At 41.7% G+C, this 26,275-nt stretch overlaps 1 protein-coding gene across 1 annotated transcript; it reads right to left on the minus strand.

Moving 5' to 3' along the window:
- Positions 1-26,275, minus strand: LOC108885131 (thyroid hormone receptor alpha). The gene is made up of 5 exons (XM_018679321.2): positions 25,914-26,275; positions 5,773-5,834; positions 1,916-2,016; positions 734-881; positions 1-260 (listed from the first exon to the last, which is right to left on the minus strand). The coding sequence occupies exons 1-5, from the start codon at positions 25,967-25,969 to the stop codon at positions 16-18; spliced, it is 612 nt and encodes a 203-aa protein (XP_018534837.1). The 5' UTR covers positions 25,970-26,275; the 3' UTR covers positions 1-15.

A 26,275-nucleotide genomic window follows, 5' to 3' on the forward strand; every position in this document is an offset into this window, starting at 1 on the left:
TCAGAGCGTATGTGGCTACACATCATGTTGTCTCATTTTCTGATGTCTTCTTACCAGGAATTTGCGCTTCTGTTTCCACTGTGCGCCCTGAGCATTGGTGTGACGATGGGCCTCCGTCACCAGGCGGATCAGCTCCCACTCGGCCCCGGTGGGCTCTGGACGGGTCTGGAGGGTTTTCACCATTTCCTCCTTCTTGCGTCGCTCCCTGTTCTCCTCAATGAGCCGCCGTTTGGCCACCCGCTTTGAGTCATCCAGCACCACTGGGAGGAGATGGAGGAAGGCAGAGATGGAGGGAAAGAAAGAGCCACAGACAGAGAGTGCCAAGGAAAAAAAAAAGCAAAAAAGAGGTATGCAATTAGTTTGCATGTTGCCTAAGGTTTGCATATCGTCTAAAGTTTCAGCTTCTAAATAAAGTTTCTATTCAATCTCTCTATATGCAGTCCCAACATCTGTTCTCTCCCCTGCATTACTACTACATTACTACTTCTTCCTGACAATTTTCCAAGAGCACAAGTTTCCAAATACAATATGAACAGTGTAATTGGTCACTTTAAATACATCACTAACATCTCCTCAAAAACACAGAGCAGCAGTCAGCAAGTCTTCAAATCACAGCTATGTGCAAAGGTGCATTTAATGTATATTTTCTTTGTGCTACATTTTTCTTCATCTCTCGTTTTGAGTGTGAGCTCATTTTTCCTGTGTATATAAGTGTGTAAGTGGCAACACTCACAGTCCATGGCCATGCCCACTGCAATACACTTCTTGAAGCGGCAGAGCTGACACTGATTGCGGGTGATCTTGTCGATGATGCAGCAGCCATCGTACTTACAGGAGTAGGTGGGGTGGAGGTTCTTTTGAATGGTCCTACGGAAGAAACCCTGAGGGCAGACAATCAGAGAGATGGATGAATGGATGTTTCAGGCAGAGGGAGACAGTCAGGGACATTTGAAGACAAAAAGAGAAGAATATAGAAGGTTTATGGAGGGTAAAAGGGCAAGATGAGTAAGCGAGAGGGTGATTATGAATCGAAGAGATTAGCAAGATGGAGGCAGGCAGAAATAAAAGGATCAGGGAAGGAGACAAAGAGAAGCGAGTGAGTAGAAGGAATAAAAATATGAGTCTAACACATCATATTGCTGCTTATTACAGTTTGAATGGCAGACAGGCAGGGAGACATTTTAATTACCATTACTGCTCATTTTCTGTGTGATAAAGCAATTTAGAAGAAAGATCTTTAATCTAGAATTTAATCTAATTTGTTATGTGCCTGACTTGCTTCCAAATCTGAAGCAATTTGTGTAAATGTTAACATCCAAGTCTTATTATTGCTGGAAGGCAACATTGTGTGGGTGAGATGAACAAATTGTAGCTGGAAATAAATTTGTATTCAGAAAATAAGCCTCAATATTGCAACTGTATTATGGAATTAAAGGTTATATTTTACTGAAGAAACCTGCATGTTCGACTGCACATAGATCAAAATGAATATGCCAATTCTTTAGGGGCTGCCCAATCAATCATGCATCAAACACACTACTGCTGACTAAATTTAGTCACAGTCCCCTCACTGGTGCCTTAGATATCATCTCACTGATGAACAAACAGAAGGAACAGAAACAGACTGATCATACACAGAACTGACAGCAAGGAAGACAAATGATACATGGCTGAGAGCTGATGTGACGGACCCATAGTTTTATGGATATATTTGATATATCATCTTTTTGTGGCTGTACACAGTGTGCCTATGACCTTTGTACGTGCTTGTGTGAATGTATGTATTCACTTTGAAGTACAGGACTGTTTCAGAGTGTGTATGTGGAAGCAGTTGACCTCAGAGGCATCATATCAGGTTATCTAGCAAATATCATGTGGGTTATAAAACCCGGTGTGTTTCTGTGTGTGGGCACACCTTGCAGCCCTCGCATGTAATGCAGCGGTAGTGGTAACCTGTGGCCTTGTCGCCACACACCACACATGGCTCATCCTTTTCGAGGTAACTGGGGATGTACCCTAAAACAGAGAGAAACGGGCAAAAATAAAGTTAGACAGAGTCACTGAAGATGTTCTGGGCTAATTACACTGCTACACAATGTTGGTATCATATCACTTTAATGCACTTTAACTTTAAATTCTATTCATTACCATCACACCAAGCTTGGAGACAGAACCATTTCTGCTGATTCTAAACTTCCCAGTAGCCTTCTACCTCTGTTTTCCAGCCAGGTGACAATTAAAAACACTCTCTAGTCAGTCTCAGATGTCCTATACGATTACGTTTATTTTTGGCCGAGGAGAACCTTCCACTGAAGATACAATATGTGAGAAAAAGTCAAAGCGCACAAGCTAGAAAGAAAGATGACATTAGGGGTAGAGTGGTGTTCCTGTCCTGTTTTGGTGTTTTGGTTGGGGAAACATTTTAACATATTCTTGACAAAAGCAGTTGGAGCCAGTATTTTACGGTTGTCTCTCAACATCTGATCTGCAGGGCTACACAATCAGTACTTTTCTGATGCAGTTTTTGACCTGTAGAAGTGCTTTGGAGCAACTAAATGTAAACATAACTTAAGTCTGTTGACAATAAAATTCCATAGGGCACCCCCAAACTTCTTCATCTTATAAAGCAACAGATAATTCAGTAGTATTCCAGGCATATGTAGTAATTTCTACTACACCTACACAATGGCTCTGGTGCCAAACAGGACCACTGTAAACCACTGCAACTGTCTTACTCTCTATATTGTCTTTGAAAAGAACAATGTGTGACTGAAATGTAAACAAAGGGCTATCACCAGGAAATGGAAATTTGTCTTTGGTGTGGCTAACGAATGCAGAAAGCTGCACTTTGGGACATCCAGACTTATTCATTAGTGTTTCATTGACTGAAATGTCTTTTAATAGACTGGGCAACTAAATTTAAGCCATTAATGTGCTGTGAAAGGTTTATTACACAAGCAATGTTTGCAAACTTTGGCTCATTTCAGGCCTTTATTTTGAATTATGACTGGATGAGAAACACACAAAATGCTAATTTTTCATGTTTAATTCATCCTCTTTAGTTAGGTTACAGATTGGGTCCTTAGTGTTACTATAATTGGACTTAAACCAAGTTTAAATTTTAACTGAATTTTTTGCAATGCTATGGCATTGATAAATTCATTCTTCATTTAAAGTATTCGTATTGCTCTCTCTGCACTCTTTTCTCTGTTTTAGCCGGGGAATAGGACAGTTTGTTCTTTTTCCATATTTCCTACAAGACCAGTGAGACTGAGGGATTGCGCACAGAGGCACAGGAAATAGCTGATTTCAAGACATTTCATATGATATATAGCTGAGAGAGTGGGAGGGGCAGGATGGTACACTGCAAGTCACAAATAAATACACAAGTGTGGGTGTCTCAAGTCTCAACATACACGAAGAGACACACACGCTGGCCAATCTCTGTACTATGGACATGTTGTACAGTACACGTGTGATGACATGACATACATGATTGTGTTTGTATAAGAAGGCGTGGTGAGAGCTGTGACTGGCAGTGTCAGTTGGGCTCTGCCTTTTGGCTTTGTTACAGATTTTAGAGGAGGAGGGGAAGGGCAAGCAGCGGATGGTAAAAGGGAGAAAAAACAAGAGGAGAAGGCGAGATGGGAGTGAGTGCTAAAGGGGGACAAGTGACCTTTTGGCAGAAGTGTTTTTTTTTATATTGTTGAAAAGCTCTCAAAAATCCATTAGAAATCATAATTATTAAGTGAAAACTTTAGTTAAGTGTGGAGAAGACCACAAATGTGCATTTGCTAATAAAAATAGTGACACAAAATGACTCAATCCTTAAGAGAGGAAAGGAGAAGAGAAGCAGGCCAAATGAGAGATAACAAGGACATCAGAGAACGATTATATAGGAAAAATGTCAGCTCAAGTATGTTGGCAGGACAAGCAGTAGCAGCAGCCGGATCCCTGAGCCAGTCTGCTGTGGCTGTGTTTAGAAGCCAAGCCCAAAATCAATACTGCTGCAGCTTTCTGACTCTGGCTTCCCGCCCCTCCCATGACGGGGCCCTGCAATACCTCCACCAACAAAACCCAGGAAGGGGAAGGAGATTTTTCTGGTGTGGCTGAGTCAAGATAAATATTTTGTCTTCACAAGTTTCCCAACATCACATCTGCTGTTTCATTTCACTGGTGTGTGTGGATTGGGATGGTATGATTCTAGTCCCAGGAGTCTCAGGATTGTTTCTCCGAGGTCCTTACATGACAACAGCACTGGTGAGGCGACATTTGAGACTGTAAACACTGAAGACATTGGGGACGAGGCTAAAACTATGCACATAAGCCAGAGGTGAAACAACAGCAGTTATAGAAGTGTTCCCGCTGGTGCTGTGTTTATTGTTCCTTCTCTGACTGGCACAGAAACACTGTAGGACTCTCAAATTTTATTTAACATTCAAATAGTTCATAATTGCAATAAAATGGGTTCAATCTACACAACAAACTGAAAACTAAACCAAACAATATAGTTGCAGGCCAGAAAAACAAAAACAATGAGCTAAAGGATGCTAAAACAATGGTAATTCTCTGTAGGTCTGTCAGACAAAATATTGATTGGTGGAGTTATAAAAATGTCAAATTCACTAATCATTTTAACACTAGAGCTGAGTCATTCATCATTGAGTAAACTGTAATTTCAATACATATTTATATTTGTGACTTAAAATAGTCCATGTAGCCTTATTTCACCAAGTCATATATATATATATATATTTTTTATTTTTTATTTTTTATTTTTTTTTTACTTCAAGATAGATTGTTCCAAAGTATGCTTCTTTGGATTATGAACAGTGAATGTGCTGCCTTAACTCTTCTACCATGGCTGCACATCCAGCTGTGTTTTCTACAGACCAGAAACACTGACAAATATCAATGCACATTAGACTGAAGTGCCCTTTGGTGTCCTGAATGAGTCATAAAGCATCCAAAGGTCTTGTTGAAGGTCCACTCTCATACGGGAAAATGCTGACATCATTACAGTGTATACGATTCAATCTCAGACAACCATACCCTTCAGGCAGACATATTGTCAGACTTTCCCAGTTCAAATGGACCACGGCAGGTAGAATATGGTACAAGATTCCAGCAGTGATGCAGAAAGACAGGCAATGAGCCGGCTGGGAGGGAAAACATGTGGAAAGAACAGGCCTTGGGAGATATATTTCATAAATACCAAATCAACCATCCTGTAGACTTAGATTTTTTTATGCTGGTATTCCTCCCGCCCTATCTCCGTCAATATCTCTCTCTTTCCTTCTTTACTTGCTACATTCAGCTCAGGGGATTTGGAGCTGTCACTCAGACAACGTGCTGCGTCCGACAAGAAAGCAGACAGAGTGGAAGGCTCTCGTTTATTGATGACAGATGCCAAGATGTTTTATTTTTTCTCTTTTGAGGTGACAAATCGAAAGCATAATGTACATGAGGCAGCGATGAATAATGTACCAATGGCTCCCGTGCAGTCGCTCAACTGCTCACATTCACTGTGGTGAGACCAACAGTTACAATCTACCTTTTCTAAAAAGATAAGAATCCCAAAATATATCAAACATCCAGAAAAAAAATCCAGGGAACGTAATTTTCAAAGTGAATGTTTCCCTGCATTTGGAACCGGCTTATTCTTTAAAAACTTGAGAGATTTAAGAATTCAAGTTTCATTCACACTTCAGGTGAGACAGAGCTGCTTTTGAGCATCTCCCTCCATTAAAGCACCATCCATCAGTTACTCACCAGACACACTCTTCATCGAACATGTGCTGTTCTTCCTCTTCCTTTTCGGGCCATTGAGCCACCTGACAGAGAACAAAAGGGACAAAGACAGAAAAATGAAAGCGAAGTCAATGAAAGTATGTGTACATATACTACACCTTTGTGTATCTGGATACGTAAGCTGGGTAAAGTAAACTATGTTAAGCCTGAGGTGATGATCAGATCTCAGCCAAATGTAAAATGGTTTACACAGTGTAGCCACATTTTAAAGCAACATTATGTGACTATTTTACCACTGACATGTAATAGGGAGAATGGAGCCTCTGCCATTCCTAGTTGGCTCTCTGAACACCTGTTGTTGCTCTGTCACTGCGAGCAGGTACGATCACTCTATAGCTAAGTGACAGCAGATTACACTGCTGGAACCAGGCCCAACAAGAGTAATGCTGAACTGTAGATTGGTTAAAAAGTCATTAAATACCAGTTCATCTCAGTTGTCCACGAAGGAGTTCAGTGTGTTTTTTTAAAGCTGGGAATTATGAGGAATATACACTGCTGTGCCATGTTTCAGTTCAGTGGGTGGAACTACATAGTCGTAGCTCCGTACATAGTCAAGCGATTGATAGACTTTCTGTACATGAAAACTTCTTAGCCACAGAATGAACTGCCACTTGTGGCTGCAGAGGGTGCTTTTTGTTGATTTAAAGTAAAGGAAAAAAAAAACTCTCAACAATCTGGAGATCACTTTATTCAGCCTTTATACTACAGTATCACAAACTGCCTGACAAGGCTACAGGTAATGTATCCAGGTAAAGAGCCCCTGTTAACACCAGGTGTAAATGGGGTCTACACAACATGTAAGAATAAACCAAATAGTGAAAATGTATAGCATCAGTATAATTCAGGCAGTGCCATATAAGCTCATGAAAAGGGATACTAAACTAACTTTTAGAAGCTCTTCTGTATTTGTGTACACCTCCCTTTCTCATTACCAGCCAACCATCTGGTACTCAATTTAGGTTAAAAAAACTGGCATTTGCTGCCACTTAAATTTCTAACAGAGGAGTAATGGAGCTCTCTAGACCAAAGGCTTTTGCCATAAACACTATGTGAAAGGAAAAGGGGGCTTCTCTTACAATAAATGGTTGCTTTTGGCAATACTCTGCTCTTGAGGGTGCTCACAAACTAAAGCCAAGCAGCAGGAAAAAAGATTTGGTGTGGAATACAATTAAACCCCCAGAACAACTTTAATTAAAGCTGCGAGCAGCGTTGAACGGGCCCTCGCACCCGGCGCCCGTCGGGGGAGCGGCGACCGCGGGACCCCGGCAACCGCGGGGTCAACGCAGGTCGCAGGGCACACGCTGGCGTAACAGTTCACACTTCCGAGATGTAAAAATTTTAAATAAAAGCTTTTACGCTAATTATTTTCTGTGATAATATTTTTCAGAGCTCATCATCTGTGACAGCTCTTGGCTCTCTTGACTGTAACCTCCCTGTGGCAGCTTCTCACAGACTCAATCAACTCCTCTTCCCCTCCCCCCTCAAACACAAACACAAACACACACACACACACACACACACACACACACACACAGATACCCCCTCCCAAAAGGAGATAAAACTCAGTTTTAACTTGAGTTTAAAAGCTTTGAGCTTTGAGCAAAAGCATTTTTTTAAGTTCTGTTATTGGGTGCATATATAAATCATTTATGCTTAAACAAGGCTTATAATGAAGTTATTTGAACAGTGAATATCTCATCTGCCTAAAGTCAGGGCGAAGCCACTAACCAGCTGTAGGGATGGGTATCATTAGGATTTTATCTTTATCCATACAGACCCCTATCAGTCCAGCTCAGACTGTTACTGGTTTAAGAGAGTGAAGTTTATAGCAATTTGCAAAATTTGGAGATTAGTGACAAACTAACCAGTTAGACTACATACAGACAAGCTTTCATTTTAGCTGTTAGTAACAGTTTGCCATGAGCTTAACCAGCGTGCTGTGCTTCCTGTTAAACATGTCATGAGACTGTGGACAAGGCTGAAAATATTACTTTACTAACTACTTGCCGAACAGGCGCTTTGACAAAGAAAAGGTAAAGGCCAGCAGCTTTTACTTTTCAATGCACTTGTCGTCAACTTGAGTGGCTTATATTCAGCTGGTTCACCTCGACGCCCGTGGACCTAGTGCACTTTTCCTGTCGCCGTACACTGAGTAACACGAAAAAATCAGCTGACCCCGTGTGAAATTTCCTAACTGATCAAAACCAAACTGTAAAGACAGCATCAATCCACGCTCAGCTTTGGTCAAGGGGAGACATATGGGAGAAGATGAGTAGAGAGATGGAAAGAAACAGAAAGGGTGATGGAGAAAGATTACATGAATTCAAAATAACCTACAATTCCTTAAAATTAATTTGAAGCCAGTTTAATTTTTTGAGCCAGCTTTGACATCTGCAGATATGAGTTTCTGAAGAGGGGCCTGCTGAGGTTAGATGTGCTGAATAATATCCATTTTCATATCAGAAAAAACACTGCATTAAACATTGTCTTAGCTCACTGAGCTGAGGTCAACAGGTAATATAACCAACCTGTGAGGTGGCTCACCCCCGTAAGATAAACACATAAATGATCCCTGATAGAACCGATAATTAAAGGCACATCAGTGACAGGGAATGCTATTAAAACTAAACTATAAACTGGTGACATTAACTGCAAAAGAAGATTTTTATTGATACATTTCAGGTAGAATTTAGTTTTCAATAAGGAAAATGCTGTAAGAAACCTGAATTTGTTGCAACAAATTTAAAATAAAAGCTTTTATGCTAATTATTTTCTGTGATAATATTTTTCAGAACTCATCATCTGTGACAGCTCATGGCTCTCTTGACTGTAACCTCCCTGTGGCAGCTTCTCACAGACTCAATCAACTCCTCTTCCCCTCCCCCCTCAAACACACACACACAGACACACACACACAGAGACCCCCTTCCAAAAACCCATCAAAGAGTAATACAATGGCTCCATCTGTAGGATAAAGTAGAGAGTCGCAACAGGAAGTTACCCCAAAATCTGAGGTTTCAAACAGGAAGTTGGGTTTCCGAACTTTGACGGGCCAGAACCGGCACACGCTTCGACCCAAACTCACAATTTTCGGAGCCAGTCTTCCAAAAATTGTCAAGGAGGGGCTGACAACATTTGAAGTGAATCTGGTCACCCGTCTAGAAACTGGACATCACACTATAAAATATGTCATTTCCTGCTATAAATAGGTGGCGCTACAACAATTGTATGAATATTGACATATGGATGTGTGCAGATAGGTACCATTAACAATCCTGTAAAGTTTGATGCAGTTTGGACAAAGTATGGCCGAAATATAGCAAAAATAAAGCAACTTCCTGTTTCGTGGCGAGTAATTGAACTTTGAGGGGCCATAACTTCCACGCCCTTCAACAAAAACTCAAAATCTGCCGCAATTTAACATCGTCTATGTCTTAAGAACATACTATTAAGTTTTGAAGTCAATGGGATAATGCGTCTAGGACTAGTTCGCGTTCAAGCGACCCCTGGAAATGGCCAAAAACACACAATTTTTTCACCTTCCGGTCAAAATAAAAATACTTTCTGTTGGGTTTAGAATATGGCTCCAAGAGACTTTTTGGTGCGTCATGGGATGTTACATATGTGTGCAGATTTTCAGATTTTTAGGCGCAACGGGCTTGAGGGGCTGTTCCGTTTAAAAATGTAGGTGGCGCTACCGAGGGCATTTTACCACGCCCATGCTCAAGACCCCTAAATTATTAAATTTTTCGCCGTGCCTGATGCGTCTGCAAATTTTGGTAAGTTTTCACGCATGTTAAGGCCCTCAAAAAGCCGATCTAAGAGGCGGAAAAAGAAGAAAAAAAATAATAATAATAATAATAATAATAATTAAAGCTGCGAGCAGCGTTGAACGGGCCCTCGCACCCGGCGCCCGTCGGGGGAGCGGCGACCGCGGGACCCCGGCAACCGCGGGGTCAACGCAGGTCGCAGGGCACACGCTGGCGTAACAGTTCACACTTCCGAGATGTAAAAATTTAAAATAAAAGCTTTTATGCTAATTATTTTCTGTGATAATATTTTTCAGAGCTCATCATCTGTGACAGCTCATGGCTCTCCTGACTGTAACCTCTCTGTGGCAGCTTCTCACAGACTCAATCAACTCCTCTTCCCCTCCCCCCTCAAACACAAACACAAACACACACACACACACAGATACCCCCTCCCAAAAGGAGATAAAACTCAGTTTTAACTTGAGTTTACAAGCTTTGAGCTTTGAGCAAAAGCATTTTTTTGCAAGTTCTGTTATTGGGTGCATATATAAATCATTTATGCTTAAACAAGGGTTATAATGAAGTTATTTGAACAGTGAATATCTCAGCTGCCTAAAGTCAGGGCGAAGCCACTAACCAGCTGTAGGGATGGGTATCATTAGGATTTTATCTTTATCCATACAGACTCCTATCAGTCCAGCTCAGACTGTTACTGGTTTAAGAGAGTGAAGTTTATAGCAATTTGCCAAATTTGGAGATTAGTGACAAACTAACCAGTTAGACTACATACAGACAAGCTTTCATTTTAGCTGTTAGTAACAGTTTGCCATGAGCTTAACCAGCGTGCTGTGCTTCGTGTTAAACATGTCATGAGACTGTGGACAACGCTGAAAATATTACTTTACTAACTACTGGCCGAACAGGCGCTTTTACAAAGAAAAGGTAAAGGCCAGCAGCTTTTACTTTTCAATGCACTTGTCGTCAACTTGAGTGGCTTATATTCAGCTGGTTCACCTCGACGCCGGTGGACCTAGTGCACTTTTCCTGTCGCCGTACACTGAGTAACACGAAAAAAATCAGCTGACCCCGTGTGAAATTTCCTAACTGATCAAAACCAAACTGTAAAGACAGCATCAATCCACGCTCAGCTTTGGTCAAGGGGAGACATATGGTAAGATTACATGAATTCATGTAATCTTCTTTGAGGCTACAATTTCAGACTTAACTAAGTCATTCACTAGTGTCTTGGCAGCGTTTATGGGTTCTTTAGACAGGTCTCTCACTGGTTTTCTTTCCAGGGTCATTGAAATCTTTGGCTTCCTACCTCTGCCAGGCTTGTTCTGCACAGTGTGGCTCTCCTTGAATTTCTCGGTGACGTTTCTCATTTGAGTTCTTGACGCTTGGAAATACTGTTATAACTTTGTATATCCTTCTCCTGCTTCCTGAGCATCGACAATTCTTCAAGTCTACAGTGATTTCCTTAGTTTTTGGCATGATGCTTTCTCAAGTGACAGCTCAAATCTTAACTGAAGTTTTTATACCGCGTGTAAAGCAGCTCTTGGCTCTCCTGACTGTAACCTCTCTGTGGCAGCTTCTCACAGACTCAATCAACTCCTCTTCCCCTCCCCCCTCAAACACAAACACAAACACACACACACACACACACACACACACACACACACACACACAGAGACCCCCTTCCAAAAACCCATCAAAGAGTAATACAATGGCTCCATCTATAGGATAAAGTAGAGAGTCGCAACAGGAAGTTACCCCAAAATCTGAGGTTTCAAACAGGAAGTTGGGTTTCTGAACTTTGACGGGCCAGAACCGGCACACGCTTCGACCAAAACTCACAATTTTCGGAGCCAGTCTTCCAAAAAATCCTCAAGGAGGGGCTGACAACATTTGAAGTGAATCTGGTCACCCGTCTAGAAACTGGACATCACACTATAAAATATGTCATTTCCTGCTATAAATAGGTGGTGCTACAACAATTGTATGAATATTGACATATGGATGTGTGCAGATAGGTACCATTAACAATCCTGTAAAGTTTGATGCAGTTTGGACAAAGTATGGCCGAAATATAGCAAATATAAAGCAACTTCCTGTTTCGTTGCGAGTAATCGAACTTTGAGGGGCCATAACTTCCACGCCCTTCAATGAAAAGTCCGAAACTTTTGCAATTTAACTTCGTCTATGTCTTAAGAACAAATTATCAAATTTTGAAGTCAATCGGATAATGCGTCTAGGACTAGTTCGCGTTCAAGCGACCCCTGGAAATGGCCAAAAACACACAATTTTTTCACCTTCCGGTCAAAATAAAAATACTTTCTGTTGGGTTTAGAATATGGCTCCAAGAGACTTTTTGGTGCGTCATGGGATGTTACATATGTGTGCAGATTTTCAGATTTTTAGGCGCAACGGGCTTGAGGGGCTGTTCCGTTTAAAAATGTAGGTGGCGCTACCGAGGCCATTTTGCCACACCCATGCTCAAGACCCCTAAATTCTTAAATTTTTCGCCGTGCCTGACGCGTCTGCAAATTTTCAGGAGTTTTGACGCATGTTAAGGCCTTCAAAAAGGCGATCAAAGAGGCGGAAAAAGAAGAAAAAAAATAATAATAATAATAATTAAAGCTGCGAGCAGCGTTGAACGGGCCCTCGCACCCGGCGCCCGTCGGGGGAGCGGCGACCGCGGGACCCCGGCAACCGCGGGGTCAACGCAGGTCGCAGGGCACACGCTGGCGTAACAGTTCACACTTCCCAGATGTTAAAATTTTAAATAAAAGCTTTTACGCTAATTATTTTCTGTGATAATATTTTTCAGAGCTCATCATCTGTGACAGCTCTTGGCTCTCTTGACTGTAACCTCTCTGTGGCAGCTTCTCACAGACTCAATCAACTCCTCTTCCCCTCCCCCCTCAAACACAAACACAAACACAAACACACCCACACACACACACACAAACACACAGAGAAATACCCCCTCCCAAAAGGAGATAAAACTCAGTTTTAACTTGAGTTTACAAGCTTTGAGCTTTGAGCAAAAGCATTTTTTTAAGTTCTGTTATTGGATGCATATATAAATCATTTATGCTTAAACAAGGCTTATAATGAAGTTATTTGAACAGTGAATATCTCATCTGCCTAAAGTCAGGGCGAAGCCACTAACCAGCTGTAGGGATGGGTATCATTAGGATTTTATCTTTATCCATACAGACCCCTATCAGTCCAGCTCAGACTGTTACTGGTTTAAGAGAGTGAAGTTTATAGCAATTTGCAAAATTTGGAGATTAGTGACAAACTAACCAGTTAGACTACATACAGACAAGCTTTCATTTTAGCTGTTAGTAACAGTTTGCCATGAGCTTAACCAGCGTGCTGTGCTTCCTGTTAAACATGTCATGAGACTGTGGACAACGCTGAAAATATTACTTTACTAACTACTGGCCAAACAGGCGCTTTGACAAAGAAAAGGTAAAGGCCAGCAGCTTTTACTTTTCAATGCACTTGTCGTCAACTTGAGTGGCTTATATTCAGCTGGTTCACCTCGACGCTGGAGGACCTAGTGAACTTTTCCTGTCGCCGTACACTGAGTAAGACGAAAAAATCAGCTGACCCCGTGTGAAATTTCCTAACTGATCAAAACCAAACTGTAAAGACAGCATCAATCCACGCTCAGCTTTGGTCAAGGGGAGACATATGGTAAGATTACATGAATTCATGTAATCTTCTTTGAGACTACAATTTCAGACTTAACTAAGTCATTCACTAGTGTCTTGGCAGCGTTTATGGGTTCTTTAGACAGGTCTCTAACTGGTTTTCTTTCCAGGGTCATTGAAATCTTTGGCTTCCTACCTCTGCCAGGCTTGTTCTGCACAGTGTGGCTCTCCTTGAATTTCTCGGTGACGCTTCTCATTTGAGTTCTTGACGCTTGGAAATGCTGTTATAACTTTGTATATCCTTCTCCTGCTTCCTAAGCATCGACAATTCTTCAAGTCTACAGTGATTTCCTTAGTTTTTGGCATGATGCTTTCTCAAGTGACAGCTCAAATCTTAACTGAAGTTTTTATACCGCGTGTAAAGCAGCTCTTGGCTCTCCTGACTGTAACCTCTCTGTGGCAGCTTCTCACAGACTCAATCAACTCTTCTTCCCCTCCCCCCTCAAACACAAACACAAACACAAACACACACACACACACACACACACACACAGACACACACACACAGAGACCCCCTTCCAAAAACCCATCAAAGAGTAATACAATGGCTCCATCTATAGGATAAAGTCGAGAGTCGCAACAGGAAGTTACCCCAAAATCTGAGGTTTCAAACAGGAAGTTGGGTTTCCAAACTTTGACGGGCCAGAACCGGCACACGCTTCGACCAAAACTCACAATTTTCGGAGCCAGTCTTCCAAAAAATTCCTCAAGGAGGGGCTGACAACATTTGAAGTGAATCTGGTCACCCGTCTAGAAACTGGACATCACACTATAAAATATGTCATTTCCTGCTATAAATAGGTGGTGCTACAACAATTGTATGAATATTGACATATGGATGTGTGCAGATAGGTACCATTAACAATCCTGTAAAGTTTGATGCAGTTTGGACAAAGTATGGCCGAAATATAGCAAAAATAAAGCAACTTCCTGTTTCGTGGCGAGTAATCGAACTTTGAGGGGCCATAACTTCCACGCCCTTCAACAAAAACTCAAAATCTGCCGCAATTTAACTTCGTCTATGTCTTAAGAACATACTATTAAGTTTTGAAGTCAATCGGATAATGCGTCTAGGACTAGTTCGCGTTCAAGCGACCCCTGGAAATGGCCAAAAACACACAATTTTTTCACCTTCCGGTCAAAATAAAAATACTTTCTGTTGGGTTTAGAATATGGCTCCAAGAGACTTTTTGGTGCGTCATGGGATGTTACATATGTGTGCAGATTTTCAGATTTTTAGGCGCAACGGGCTTGAGGGGCTGTTCCGTTTAAAAATGTAGGTGGCGCTACCGAGGCCATTTTACCACACCCATGCTCAAGACCCCTAAATTATTAAATTTTTCGCCGTGCCTGACGCGTCTGCAAATTTTGGTAAGTTTTCACGCATGTTAAGGCCCTCAAAAAGCCGATCTAAGAGGCGGAAAAAGAAGAAAAAAAATAATAATAATAATAATTAAAGCTGCGAGCAGCGTTGAACGGGCCCTCGCACCCGGCGCCCGTCGGGGGAGCGGCGACCGCGGGACCCCGGCAACCGCGGGGTCAACGCAGGTCGCAGGGCACACGCTGGCGTAACAGTTCACACTTCCGAGATGTAAAAATTTAAAATAAAAGCTTTTATGCTAATTATTTTCTGTGATAATATTTTTCAGAGCTCATCATCTGTGACAGCTCATGGCTCTCCTGACTGTAACCTCTCTGTGGCAGCTTCTCACAGACTCAATCAACTCCTCTTCCCCTCCCCCCTCAAACACAAACACAAACACACACACACACACAGATACCCCCTCCCAAAAGGAGATAAAACTCAGTTTTAACTTGAGTTTACAAGCTTTGAGCTTTGAGCAAAAGCATTTTTTTGCAAGTTCTGTTATTGGGTGCATATATAAATCATTTATGCTTAAACAAGGGTTATAATGAAGTTATTTGAACAGTGAATATCTCATCTGCCTAAAGTCAGGGCGAAGCCACTAACCAGCTGTAGGGATGGGTATCATTAGGATTTTATCTTTATCCATACAGACTCCTATCAGTCCAGCTCAGACTGTTACTGGTTTAAGAGAGTGAAGTTTATAGCAATTTGCCAAATTTGGAGATTAGTGACAAACTAACCAGTTAGACTACATACAGACAAGCTTTCATTTTAGCTGTTAGTAACAGTTTGCCATGAGCTTAACCAGCGTGCTGTGCTTCGTGTTAAACATGTCATGAGACTGTGGACAACGCTGAAAATATTACTTTACTAACTACTGGCCGAACAGGCGCTTTTACAAAGAAAAGGTAAAGGCCAGCAGCTTTTACTTTTCAATGCACTTGTCGTCAACTTGAGTGGCTTATATTCAGCTGGTTCACCTCGACGCCGGTGGACCTAGTGCACTTTTCCTGTCGCCGTACACTGAGTAACACGAAAAAAATCAGCTGACCCCGTGTGAAATTTCCTAACTGATCAAAACCAAACTGTAAAGACAGCATCAATCCACGCTCAGCTTTGGTCAAGGGGAGACATATGGTAAGATTACATGAATTCATGTAATCTTCTTTGAGGCTACAATTTCAGACTTAACTAAGTCATTCACTAGTGTCTTGGCAGCGTTTATGGGTTCTTTAGACAGGTCTCTCACTGGTTTTCTTTCCAGGGTCATTGAAATCTTTGGCTTCCTACCTCTGCCAGGCTTGTTCTGCACAGTGTGGCTCTCCTTGAATTTCTCGGTGACGTTTCTCATTTGAGTTCTTGACGCTTGGAAATACTGTTATAACTTTGTATATCCTTCTCCTGCTTCCTGAGCATCGACAATTCTTCAAGTCTACAGTGATTTCCTTAGTTTTTGGCATGATGCTTTCTCAAGTGACAGCTCAAATCTTAACTGAAGTTTTTATACCGCGTGTAAAGCAGCTCTTGGCTCTCCTGACTGTAACCTCTCTGTGGCAGCTTCTCACAGACTCAATCAACTCCTCTTCCCCTCCCCCCTCAAACACAAACACAAACACACACACACACACACACACACACACACACACAGAGACCCCCTTCCAAAAACCCATCAAAGAGTAATACAATGGCTCCATCTATAGGATAAAGTAGAGAGTCGCAACAGGAAGTTACCCCAAAATCTGAGGTTTCAAACAGGAAGTTGGGTTTCTGAACTTTGACGGGCCAGAACCGGCACACGCTTCGACCAAAACTCACAATTTTCGGAGCCAGTCTTCCAAAAAATCCTCAAGGAGGGGCTGACAACATTTGAAGTGAATCTGGTCACCCGTCTAGAAACTGGACATCACACTATAAAATATGTCATTTCCTGCTATAAATAGGTGGCGCTACAACAATTGTATGAATATTGACATATGGATGTGTGCAGATAGGTACCATTAACAATCCTGTAAAGTTTGATGCAGTTTGGACAAAGTATGGCCGAAATATAGCAAATATAAAGCAACTTCCTGTTTCGTTGCGAGTAATCGAACTTTGAGGGGCCATAACTTCCACGCCCTTCAATGAAAAGTCCGAAACTTTTGCAATTTAACTTCGTCTATGTCTTAAGAACAAATTATCAAATTTTGAAGTCAATCGGATAATGCGTCTAGGACTAGTTCGCGTTCAAGCGACCCCTGGAAATGGCCAAAAACACACAATTTTTTCACCTTCCGGTCAAAATAAAAATACTTTCTGTTGGGTTTAGAATATGGCTCCAAGAGACTTTTTGGTGCGTCATGGGATGTTACATATGTGTGCAGATTTTCAGATTTTTAGGCGCAACGGGCTTGAGGGGCTGTTCCGTTTAAAAATGTAGGTGGCGCTACCGAGGCCATTTTGCCACACCCATGCTCAAGACCCCTAAATTCTTAAATTTTTCGCCGTGCCTGACGCGTCTGCAAATTTTCAGGAGTTTTGACGCATGTTAAGGCCTTCAAAAAGGCGATCAAAGAGGCGGAAAAAGAAGAAAAAAAATAATAATAATAATAATAATAATAAACCGAACGAAAACAAGAGGGTCCTTGCAACTCGTTGCATGGCCCCGTTGGGCCCACGCAACTCGTTGCTCGGGCCCTAATAATAATAAACCGAACGAAAACAAGAGGGTCCTTGCAACTCGTTGCATGGCCCCGTTGGGCCCACGCAACTCGTTGCTCGGGCCCTAATAATAATAATAATAAACAGACCGAAAACAAGAGGGTCCTTGCAACTCGTTGCATGGCCCCGTTGGGCCCACGCAACTCGTTGCTCGGGCCCTAATAATAATAATAATAATAATAATAAACAGACCGAAAACAAGAGGGTCCTTGCAACTCGTTGCATGGCCCCGTTGGGCCCACGCAACTCGTTGCTCGGGCCCTAATTATTAGAGTACAAATGGGAAAAACCCACAATAGCAGCGGAAAACACAGAGACCACCACTCTAACATGAATCAAGTGCACGCAAAGCAAGATACATACAGTAGACACACACACCTGCAACCACACTGACACATGTGAAAGGCATGTAAAGCACAGATGGGAACTGGCTGCTCTGAAGGGAATTATGAAAGCACAGAGATGTAGGAAGGAGAGCGTTAAGTAGTTTCTGAAAAGAGAGTATGTGAGAGAGTTAGTGAGTGCTCCATGTCAGTGCTGGATGTGTTTAGAATCCCGAGAGTCCAGCTCTCCACTCTCAGACTCTCCTGATAGCCTCCAGCTCTCCACCCACACCAGAGCCCTTTAATACCACCTCCAAGCAAAGGGAGCAGGACTCCATTAGCACCATCAATAAAATGAAGTGCCACTCTGTTAAGATGCAATACACAGGCCTACAGGTTACATTTACTCTGTGATGGAATATTACAGTATGCTCTTTATTATCTGGAAGGAGGATCCCTGCTGCTCTTCCTGATGTTAGACATTTTGTCACATTAAAGGGTTCTTTGCAGAGTTGTAACTTATCTGAATCGAGGCTGCTAGAATAGAGGGAGTTGTATGTTGTACAGACAAGTCTTATATATTACAATGTAACAATATCAAAATCTCATGATACAGGTCAATGACACTACAGTTATTGCAATACTTAAAAAAAAAGGTGGTATCGAGACACTTTCGTTCTAGTGATATTGTGAAACTGATGGTGCTGTTAGATCCCACATATATGTCTTAATACAGTATTTGTTTGAGAAACCTGTGCTTTGAATGGTGGGACATCACCATACTCATACCCAACATATTCAAAACTCAAATACTGTAGCTGGGACAAAGTGATTTTTTTTTCCCCCTTTAACATTTGATTGTTTCTTTAGATCCTGAGATAAAAAAATACCAACTCAGCAGAGAAAGCCCCACTCATTTTTCTGACATGGCGTCCAACATACCCTGTACTGTATTTCAAATAAATACAACGATTAGGGCTCTAGTGAAGTTAATTTTTTTGCTGTCACTGCCTCTACATGACCCAAAGGTTTCTGATTTCCTTTATAGGTTGGCATGTTTTTATATTTCACACTAGCAAACACTGTTAGCCCCTGGGAAACATAACAATATTAACTGCCTGTTAAGTTCTGGAGTTGCTGTAATTGAGCCTAAATGCCAACTCAAACTGCCCTTCACATTTTATTTTGGCCTCAGTTATGGTTCTGTTTTGTTCTCTGTTATGGCTCCTTTGCCCTTTTCAAAACACATTAAATTAAATTAATCTCTTAAATAGCCTACTGAGTTAAAACCTAATTTATCATGATTGTTGTGTCTGTAGTATCTTTGACACATCTGTGGCCCAACCCATGGATTTAGTGTGCCTGTCATGCTGGGGTGTGGGAGGAGAACGGGGAACATCTGACATGGCTACTGTCTCCAAGAGCTGGATGAGTGTTCTCACCTGTGAAACAACACTTTCACTGTGCATTTCACAATGTAACAAGTTAAGAAAGCTTTGAATGTGGAAAATGTTTTTCATTCACTTTGTGGTTTACAGCTGTCACAGCAGCAGATAGACAAGGTGGGGTTCTCACTGCCACTCAAAGGTAAATGTGTCTCCATGTGCCAGCTGGCTTCCCCATCACTCCATACAGCTGCTGGAGGCGACAACCATCAGATTGTCAGCTATGTGACATTTCAGTCCTCCCATGTGGCAGCATGTTGTTATCGACAGAAACACAGGCAAACTGGATATGAACAGATACTCTTCATTCAGGGTCTCTGTCACTCCTGTGACAACTACTCCTTCCCTGCATCTCTGCACCTACATCCTGCATCCCACAACAAGTCCTTCATTATCTGAGGAGCCACAACCTACCACACGATGGAAAGCTTTGTTTGCCCTCATCTGAGTGTATGCAGTGCAGTTCTCTAATTTCAAGCACACATTTGAGATGTGACGGCAAAGTAATGATGCAATAATGAAATGCTAATACAAATCACTGGCTCTCTTAATAAGCTCCAGTTCTAACCCTCTACTAAGATCTGATCGATCCCAAAGTAGCACTAATGAAAATATTAGCACCTTTGCAGCTAAGAGAAGAGCACTCTTGGTAGGGCCTCAGAAGGACTTTTCACCACTCTAAGAGCTCGCAGTGGGAAGGGTTAGAGAGAACCAGTGTCAAGAGGCCCTCAGAAGCAAGCAAAGAGGAAACATAACACAAACATAACCACAGAAAAACACAATGTACACAAACACAGTTCAGTGTGAAAGTTTCCATGTCAGGTTAGATTTTCTGTAGGAGGCTGCATTGTCAACAATAATTAGAAAACTTCCTCTCTAACATGATGGTTTGAAGCAGTGCTATAAAACAACATCTAAACAAATAGTTTACTTTGCTTATGCAAAAAGTAGACATTCTGACAGGATTTCAGACTGTATCACAGCCGGCAAACGTGTGGCCATTTAGCACAAGTGCAGGTACTCCTGTTCGCAGATGAAAACATCATGCATAAATGAATATTTTTTGATGGAATGTGAGTTTTTGCAGGTTGGGGCATGAGGACATGTGCTGCGCAGGCCTACCACAGAGTGCTTTTCAATTTCCAGCTCCTAAACTCTGATGGGATACAGATTGCAACACACCTCTAAATATGCTCACTGCGCAACCTGATCCAACTCCACACAAACATGCACATACTGTATTTTCTCTCCAGTCTCTCCAATGCACACACAAACTTAAAACTTAAGTTGAAGTGTAAGAGCAGTAATTTCACTCCCATTGCCCAATAGCTTTGCAGAATATGTACATATATTGCACAACTAAGTGCACACACAGCCCAAAACAAATACTGAGCAGACAAATCAACATGAGCCAAAAAGATGACATGAAAAAGACGTACAGCGCTGATCTGATGACGCAGTGGGACTGTAAAATATGCATGGCAAAAGAGCAGCTCTAGTTGAAGTTGGAGCCATCATGCATGGACTCTGTTTTTTCACTCTCCTACACCCTGATGTCTCCACCAGTTGTGCTATGTTTAGCCTGCTGACCCATTCAAGTACACTCTGCCACTCCCTCCCTCTCTCTTCCTCCAATCTGTGAGACTTCTTGCTGTGCTGCTAGTGCCTCCCAGTTTACCCTGACTGGAGCACAGCCAGCTTCTCCACCTGTGACTTTGACAGTAACTGTGGTGTGCGTCTAACAGGTAATTGCTTGGCTGTCAGGTAACTGAGCACTCTCATGAGAGGTGACTATTTTAAGATGGTGCAGGTTTCATTAAGGCTAGAGTGGCACGCATGACTGCAAAAGTTATCAAGGAGCAGCAGCAGTAATCAATACTGAGTGAGAACTGCATGTCTTTAAAGATTTTTTCCCCTTAAATTGCTACACTAAAGGATAAAGTTCATGTTATTCTATATTTTTCTTGTGGTCAACAAATCCAGTAAAAAGATCAAAACCAACAATGTGTTAGACCGTCTCTAAACACTTTCCACCGTGTTTTTTTGACTCCTTCCAGATGAATACGTACATTTTTTTAAACTAGTCTCAAATGTATAATTATTATTATCCAGTGTGACAGGGAAACTGTTTCTGGACGGACATGCAGCTGTTAAATTTTCTAAATGTCATTTTTCATTACTGTGAACAACCCAAATGAACTCTCAGTCATCTCCATCGTATTGGGATAAAGGCAGAAATCTCAGAGATGGATATTTCAAAATGTGGATAAATAAATCCAAAACTAGCTGCGTGGCCAGATACCCCTGAACGTAAGTGAGATAATATGTTTTTTTTTTGTTTGTTATTATTTAAGTGAACTGACTCTTAAATATGTAAGACAGAGAACCACCTGCTTTGAAGCTTATGCTGTTTCAACAGAGAGAACAATACAAAGACACTCAGAATAGTCCAGCGAATTATATCCATAACAGTGTCTGAATGAGACCCCCTGTCCTATGTTTAGAGAGCCACAGTAGCCTATTGTTCAGCATGCATGCTACAGGCCTACAGCTGGGTCTGTCCCATCCTATACATCCAGCGCTAATGGACACTTTGTTCCCTCGTGTGCCCCACCACTGTCTAAATTACAGACCAAGCTAGAGGGGGATACAACATGCCCCTGAGGGAAAGCAAGACAACTCCCTCTGTCCAAATACGTCAGTGTCCTGTAACCCACATACAACCAATAATAAAGATGGAGCTAAATCCTCAAATATATACAGCTTGATACTTCCTGCACTACAGCCTAAAAGGCTACATTTAGTCTGCGTTTAGCTGGATTTAGTTCACATCTAAAATGTGCATCTGGTGTGTACTTTACATCTATAAATTCTATCCTATTTCTATTCTATAGTTTCCTACATTTACTTCTAACAATAATCAAACCACATATGGTACATAGTGTTGCTGGAAGCTGAAAATGTAGGATTCATTTTCAGAGAGACTAAGCACAATAAAAATGCAAATCCTTTTTTTTAATGTTAAATGTGATAGGATAAAAAAGGGTGGGTTGGGGGGTGATTTGAAGACCTTAAGTCCATACTGAGATTCATGACAAAATAATGCACATAGTTAACACATGGCCATCTTCTGCTTTATCACTGAGCAGAAATCAGTTTGTTCATTTTTTTACCTTGAAAACTAACAGTTTTCTGTAAATGTCAGCTTGAAAAGGTCACAGCTGTTAAGAGTGCTACTGCTGCTGCTGCAGGGGAACTTCTCTTGTACAAATCCAGGAGCAATAATTAACTGAGGAAATTGACAGTGTTTTGGTCAATTACACTGATTAGCAGAGGTGGGTTCTGATTGACACACACACACACACACACACACACACACAGTCTTGTTCCACTATATCAGTGGGGACACTCACAGACATAATGCATTCACTAGCCCCTTACTGTGACTCTAACATAAACTTAATTCTACCCTGAACCTTAACACCAGCTCTCTGAAGTTGTTAGGACCAACCAAAATGCTGTCACATCGATGGTTTCAAACCAGCATTTGTTCAAACAACTATACAAAGACATGTACACTCTCACTCAGCTGGCTGTAAATGGCTGTGTCTAAGGCAGGTGAAGCAGGATTCTAAAAATCCTCACCAGTTATCTTTCAGCAACAGTTTCATGTCCAAAACCCTCACTTTTTAAATATTAGGAACTCCATGCAACATACATGATGCAATCTACTACACCACAAACACAGAAATGACTGGAGAGTTCAATCAACACAACTGTATTCTATGGCTGAGAGGGCTATTAATTTCATATGCTGTGCACACTTTGAGGAGATTTCTGTATATACCTTACACATTCTGTATGGACACACCAATATCCTGCATAGAGCAAACCAAATGAAACACCCTCTTCTTTTGACAAAAACATGGGTAATTAAATAACTCCCATTCTATTCAACCTGATAGCACTGATTTAGTTTTAAAGACTAATTTAATATTAAAATCTCCAGTGATGTAGTGAGTCATAAAATCCATAGCAAGAGAGAAAATAACAACGCCCTTACCCTGGGCATTACAGGACATCCTCGTCCAGGGGAAGGAAAAGCTGAATCTTGTTTATGTTTTCAGTTGCACCACAGACATACTGTACTGTAGCATGGCAGGGGAAATACTCTAATCAACACAGAGAGGCATGGGCTGTGGTAACATTAAAGGCATTAAGGAAGAACACACGGGAGACCTAACTTTTAAGTCACAGGAGGTAAAAAAAACAAAACATTAATAAATTTTAGATTCAGTATATGGCTTGGGAAAGGATCAGGATGCAAATGTTGTGTCTTTATAGTCCATAGGACCCTATTTTTCTCTACATGTCTGTTTGGTAAATTGATGCATAGAGAGGTTTTGGTATGGTCCCTGTCATGAACCCTGCAGCGTTACTATCGTCCATCTTAAGCTATTTACACCTGAGGAAAACAGTTCAAAACTGTGGTGAATATGAAATTCAGAAGAGCATGGATACTCCGCCTAACAAGTTAAAAGAGATATTTTAAGAAATAACATTTACATGCAAATCCTGCATCTGATCCACCTTAGTGACTCCATCTGATGTGCTACGTAATTAAATCATTAGAATCACTTATTGTCACCGAGTTTGTCTTTGCAGCACCAGGAGGTTTGCTGCCTGAGAAAAACTGAATGAACTGAGCTCTGTGATCTGCTCTCATGCATGTTTGACTCTGAGGACTCAGAGGACTACATAGGATAAAAACAGGCCTCTTGAAGAACACCAGCAACAAAGATTCCTTCATACAACAAACCACACAACACTATGTGCAAGCCTTTGCCACTGTTAATGCAACACGGTGCAAGCAGCCTTGCGTCAGATGTGGCAACATAGAGAAGTGATGCAAGCAGAAATGCTGCAACTGCATTCATATTTTAAACCATATCTAGCATGACATAAACTGTGTAGCTATTTATGCATCTTAATGAGTCATCAGGCCAATATATGATCAGTTATATGAAGAAAACTGTACAAAGTAGCATTCAACTTTTTTGTGTCAGCAGTTCAGACACATCAAAAAGTGACCATCCAGTATGTCTTTTTTTTTTCTTATTGTCAGGTTTGATTATTAAAACAAAAATTGAGCTGAAACTGCTTGTGCACATATCAAACAAACTTCAGTTTATAGGTACAGGGTGTCATATTCTCTGTTTGCATTCTGGTAACCATAGCATCACTTCAATGAGACAGACCAGTAAAAAATAACAGGCTTACAACATGCAGAGGGGAGGGCCAGTGAGTTCCTAAAGTCCACTGTCATGCAGACACACCACTGAAAACCACTCAAAGCAATAACCGCTCTAGTATGAAGCCCAGTTCCTTGTGCTTTTAATTATCCCTGAGGTGCAAAACACTGCAGCCAGTACATGGTACAGGTGCTGGAACACCAGCAGAGATGCATAGAATACTTAAACCCGAACATGAAACAGAAAGGCTGGTGCATTCACATCCATGACCACACCAACTGTCCTGCTATCCCCCCCCCCCCCCAGCGACAAAGCTGTTAATCTCCTGACAGGTGTCCATGTTAGCTGAGGAATCTATCAACGCTCCAGATTGGCTTTCTTAACACCAGCTTATGGAGACTCCAGCACATGGAGACACAGTGGAGGGGAATCTGACACTCCATTCTGGGCAGCAGCTTGTCTCTCCACATGATAATAAACACATCACTCATGTTATCATATGTTATCATATTGTTGATAGTATTACATCAATTTATGTTTCATTGTGGAATTTAATTTTGAAAAGATTCAGGGGTGAGAAGAGTAATGGCCTGTCTTGTGCTGCCTTCACGTGCTCCCTCTTATCCACTTATCCGCTGACTGAAACCCACCATAGATAAGAGTGCTTTGTTTTTGTTTAACAAAATAAATAAGGCCATAAACTTGCAAAAACTTTCTTCTGTTCAAATTGTTTGTGCACTTGTGAAAGACAAGTCATCTGAACTACAACTTGAATCTTTCCCAGACAGAGATGAACTTAATAATGTAATGTTTTAACTTAAAGGAAATAATGTCCCCTGGAATTATCATTGCATTCTGTAAATTAACTGAACTCTTCTCTTAAAGCCAAAGCAGATTGATATTGACTGATAACCCTTTCCTTTTACCCAGAGGCCTCTTCCATACAAAGGGCCCCTTCCTCTAGCTGCAGCACTATGAGAGAGGCTCCATTCCACTAATATTATGTTTTCATTAATGAGAAGGGGCTTAAACAGAGCCGTGTTTGTTTGTGTTTGGGCTGGCCTGACTGGCTCCGCTTCTCAAGAAATGAAGGGGTAAGGGGAGGAGTGTCGTCTGGTTCAGATGTAGCTACAGGCCTAAGTTCTCTGAAAACAATTCAGATGAGAGGAAGAGAGTGGTTGGGAGGGGGTGAAAAGGCTGCACCGTTGTTTAACTTGGTGGGGAAAAAAATGATCCAGAGATGTAAAAACAGAGAGCGCTATGAGAAAGATTTAAACGATAAAAGAGACTGAAAAATAGAGATTCCCTTTTGGGTGTCCTCAGAAAACCTCCCCCAAATATAACACCATTGACAGAATGCCATTCCTGCTTCATTCCACATCAGGAAAGAGATGGTAACGATTTCCACAATGGTTTGGTGTGACTTGTGGTTGTGGTAAAACCTTTGACTATTGGCCTGACCAACATGAAATAATAACAGCCAAGCTGAGAAAACAAAGACAACAATGTTTGAAGCTGTACAACTGTCCAACTCACCGTTTCTCTTCTCCCTCTGATGGGTTAGGGTCCTGCTCCTTGGGCATGTGTTCCATTCACCTTAATTCCATCCAGCAGCCAATTATGAGAGACTGAGGCAAGCCCCACCCTCGGATGCACACTTGTCATTCGCCAGTTGGGAGGGGTCAGTCAGTGAAACATGACAGGGTCCCGTCCCTGGGGGCTTAGGAGGGAGGGGGTGGGAGGGGTCTCCAAAAGGAGCTGACCCCCTCTGAGGTTAGCGTACTGCTTGGTGTGAAGCTGCAAGATGTGGAAGATGTCGGAGGTAAATCGGCAGGCCCTGGGGCTGGAGGGGCTGGAGATGGATGTCGGTATCAGGGATATGGAGAGTGGAGGGGGAT

Source organism: Lates calcarifer, unplaced genomic scaffold, assembly GCF_001640805.2.
Source record: "Lates calcarifer isolate ASB-BC8 unplaced genomic scaffold, TLL_Latcal_v3 scaffold_87_188, whole genome shotgun sequence".
Lineage (NCBI taxonomy): Eukaryota > Metazoa > Chordata > Actinopteri > Centropomidae > Lates > Lates calcarifer.

Bases quoted from the DNA above. Each gene is read 5' to 3' on its own strand.
- LOC108885131 (XM_018679321.2), bottom strand. From the start codon at position 25,969: ATGGAACACATGCCCAAGGAGCAGGACCCTAACCCATCAGAGGGAGAA. The intron at 2,017-5,772 runs GTGAGTAACTGA...TCTCTGTTTTAG, and splicing joins TTCGATGAAGAGTGTGTCTG to GGTACATCCCCAGTTACCTC. The intron at 882-1,915 runs GTGTGCCCACAC...GTCTGCCCTCAG, and splicing joins TTACATGCGAGGGCTGCAAG to GGTTTCTTCCGTAGGACCAT.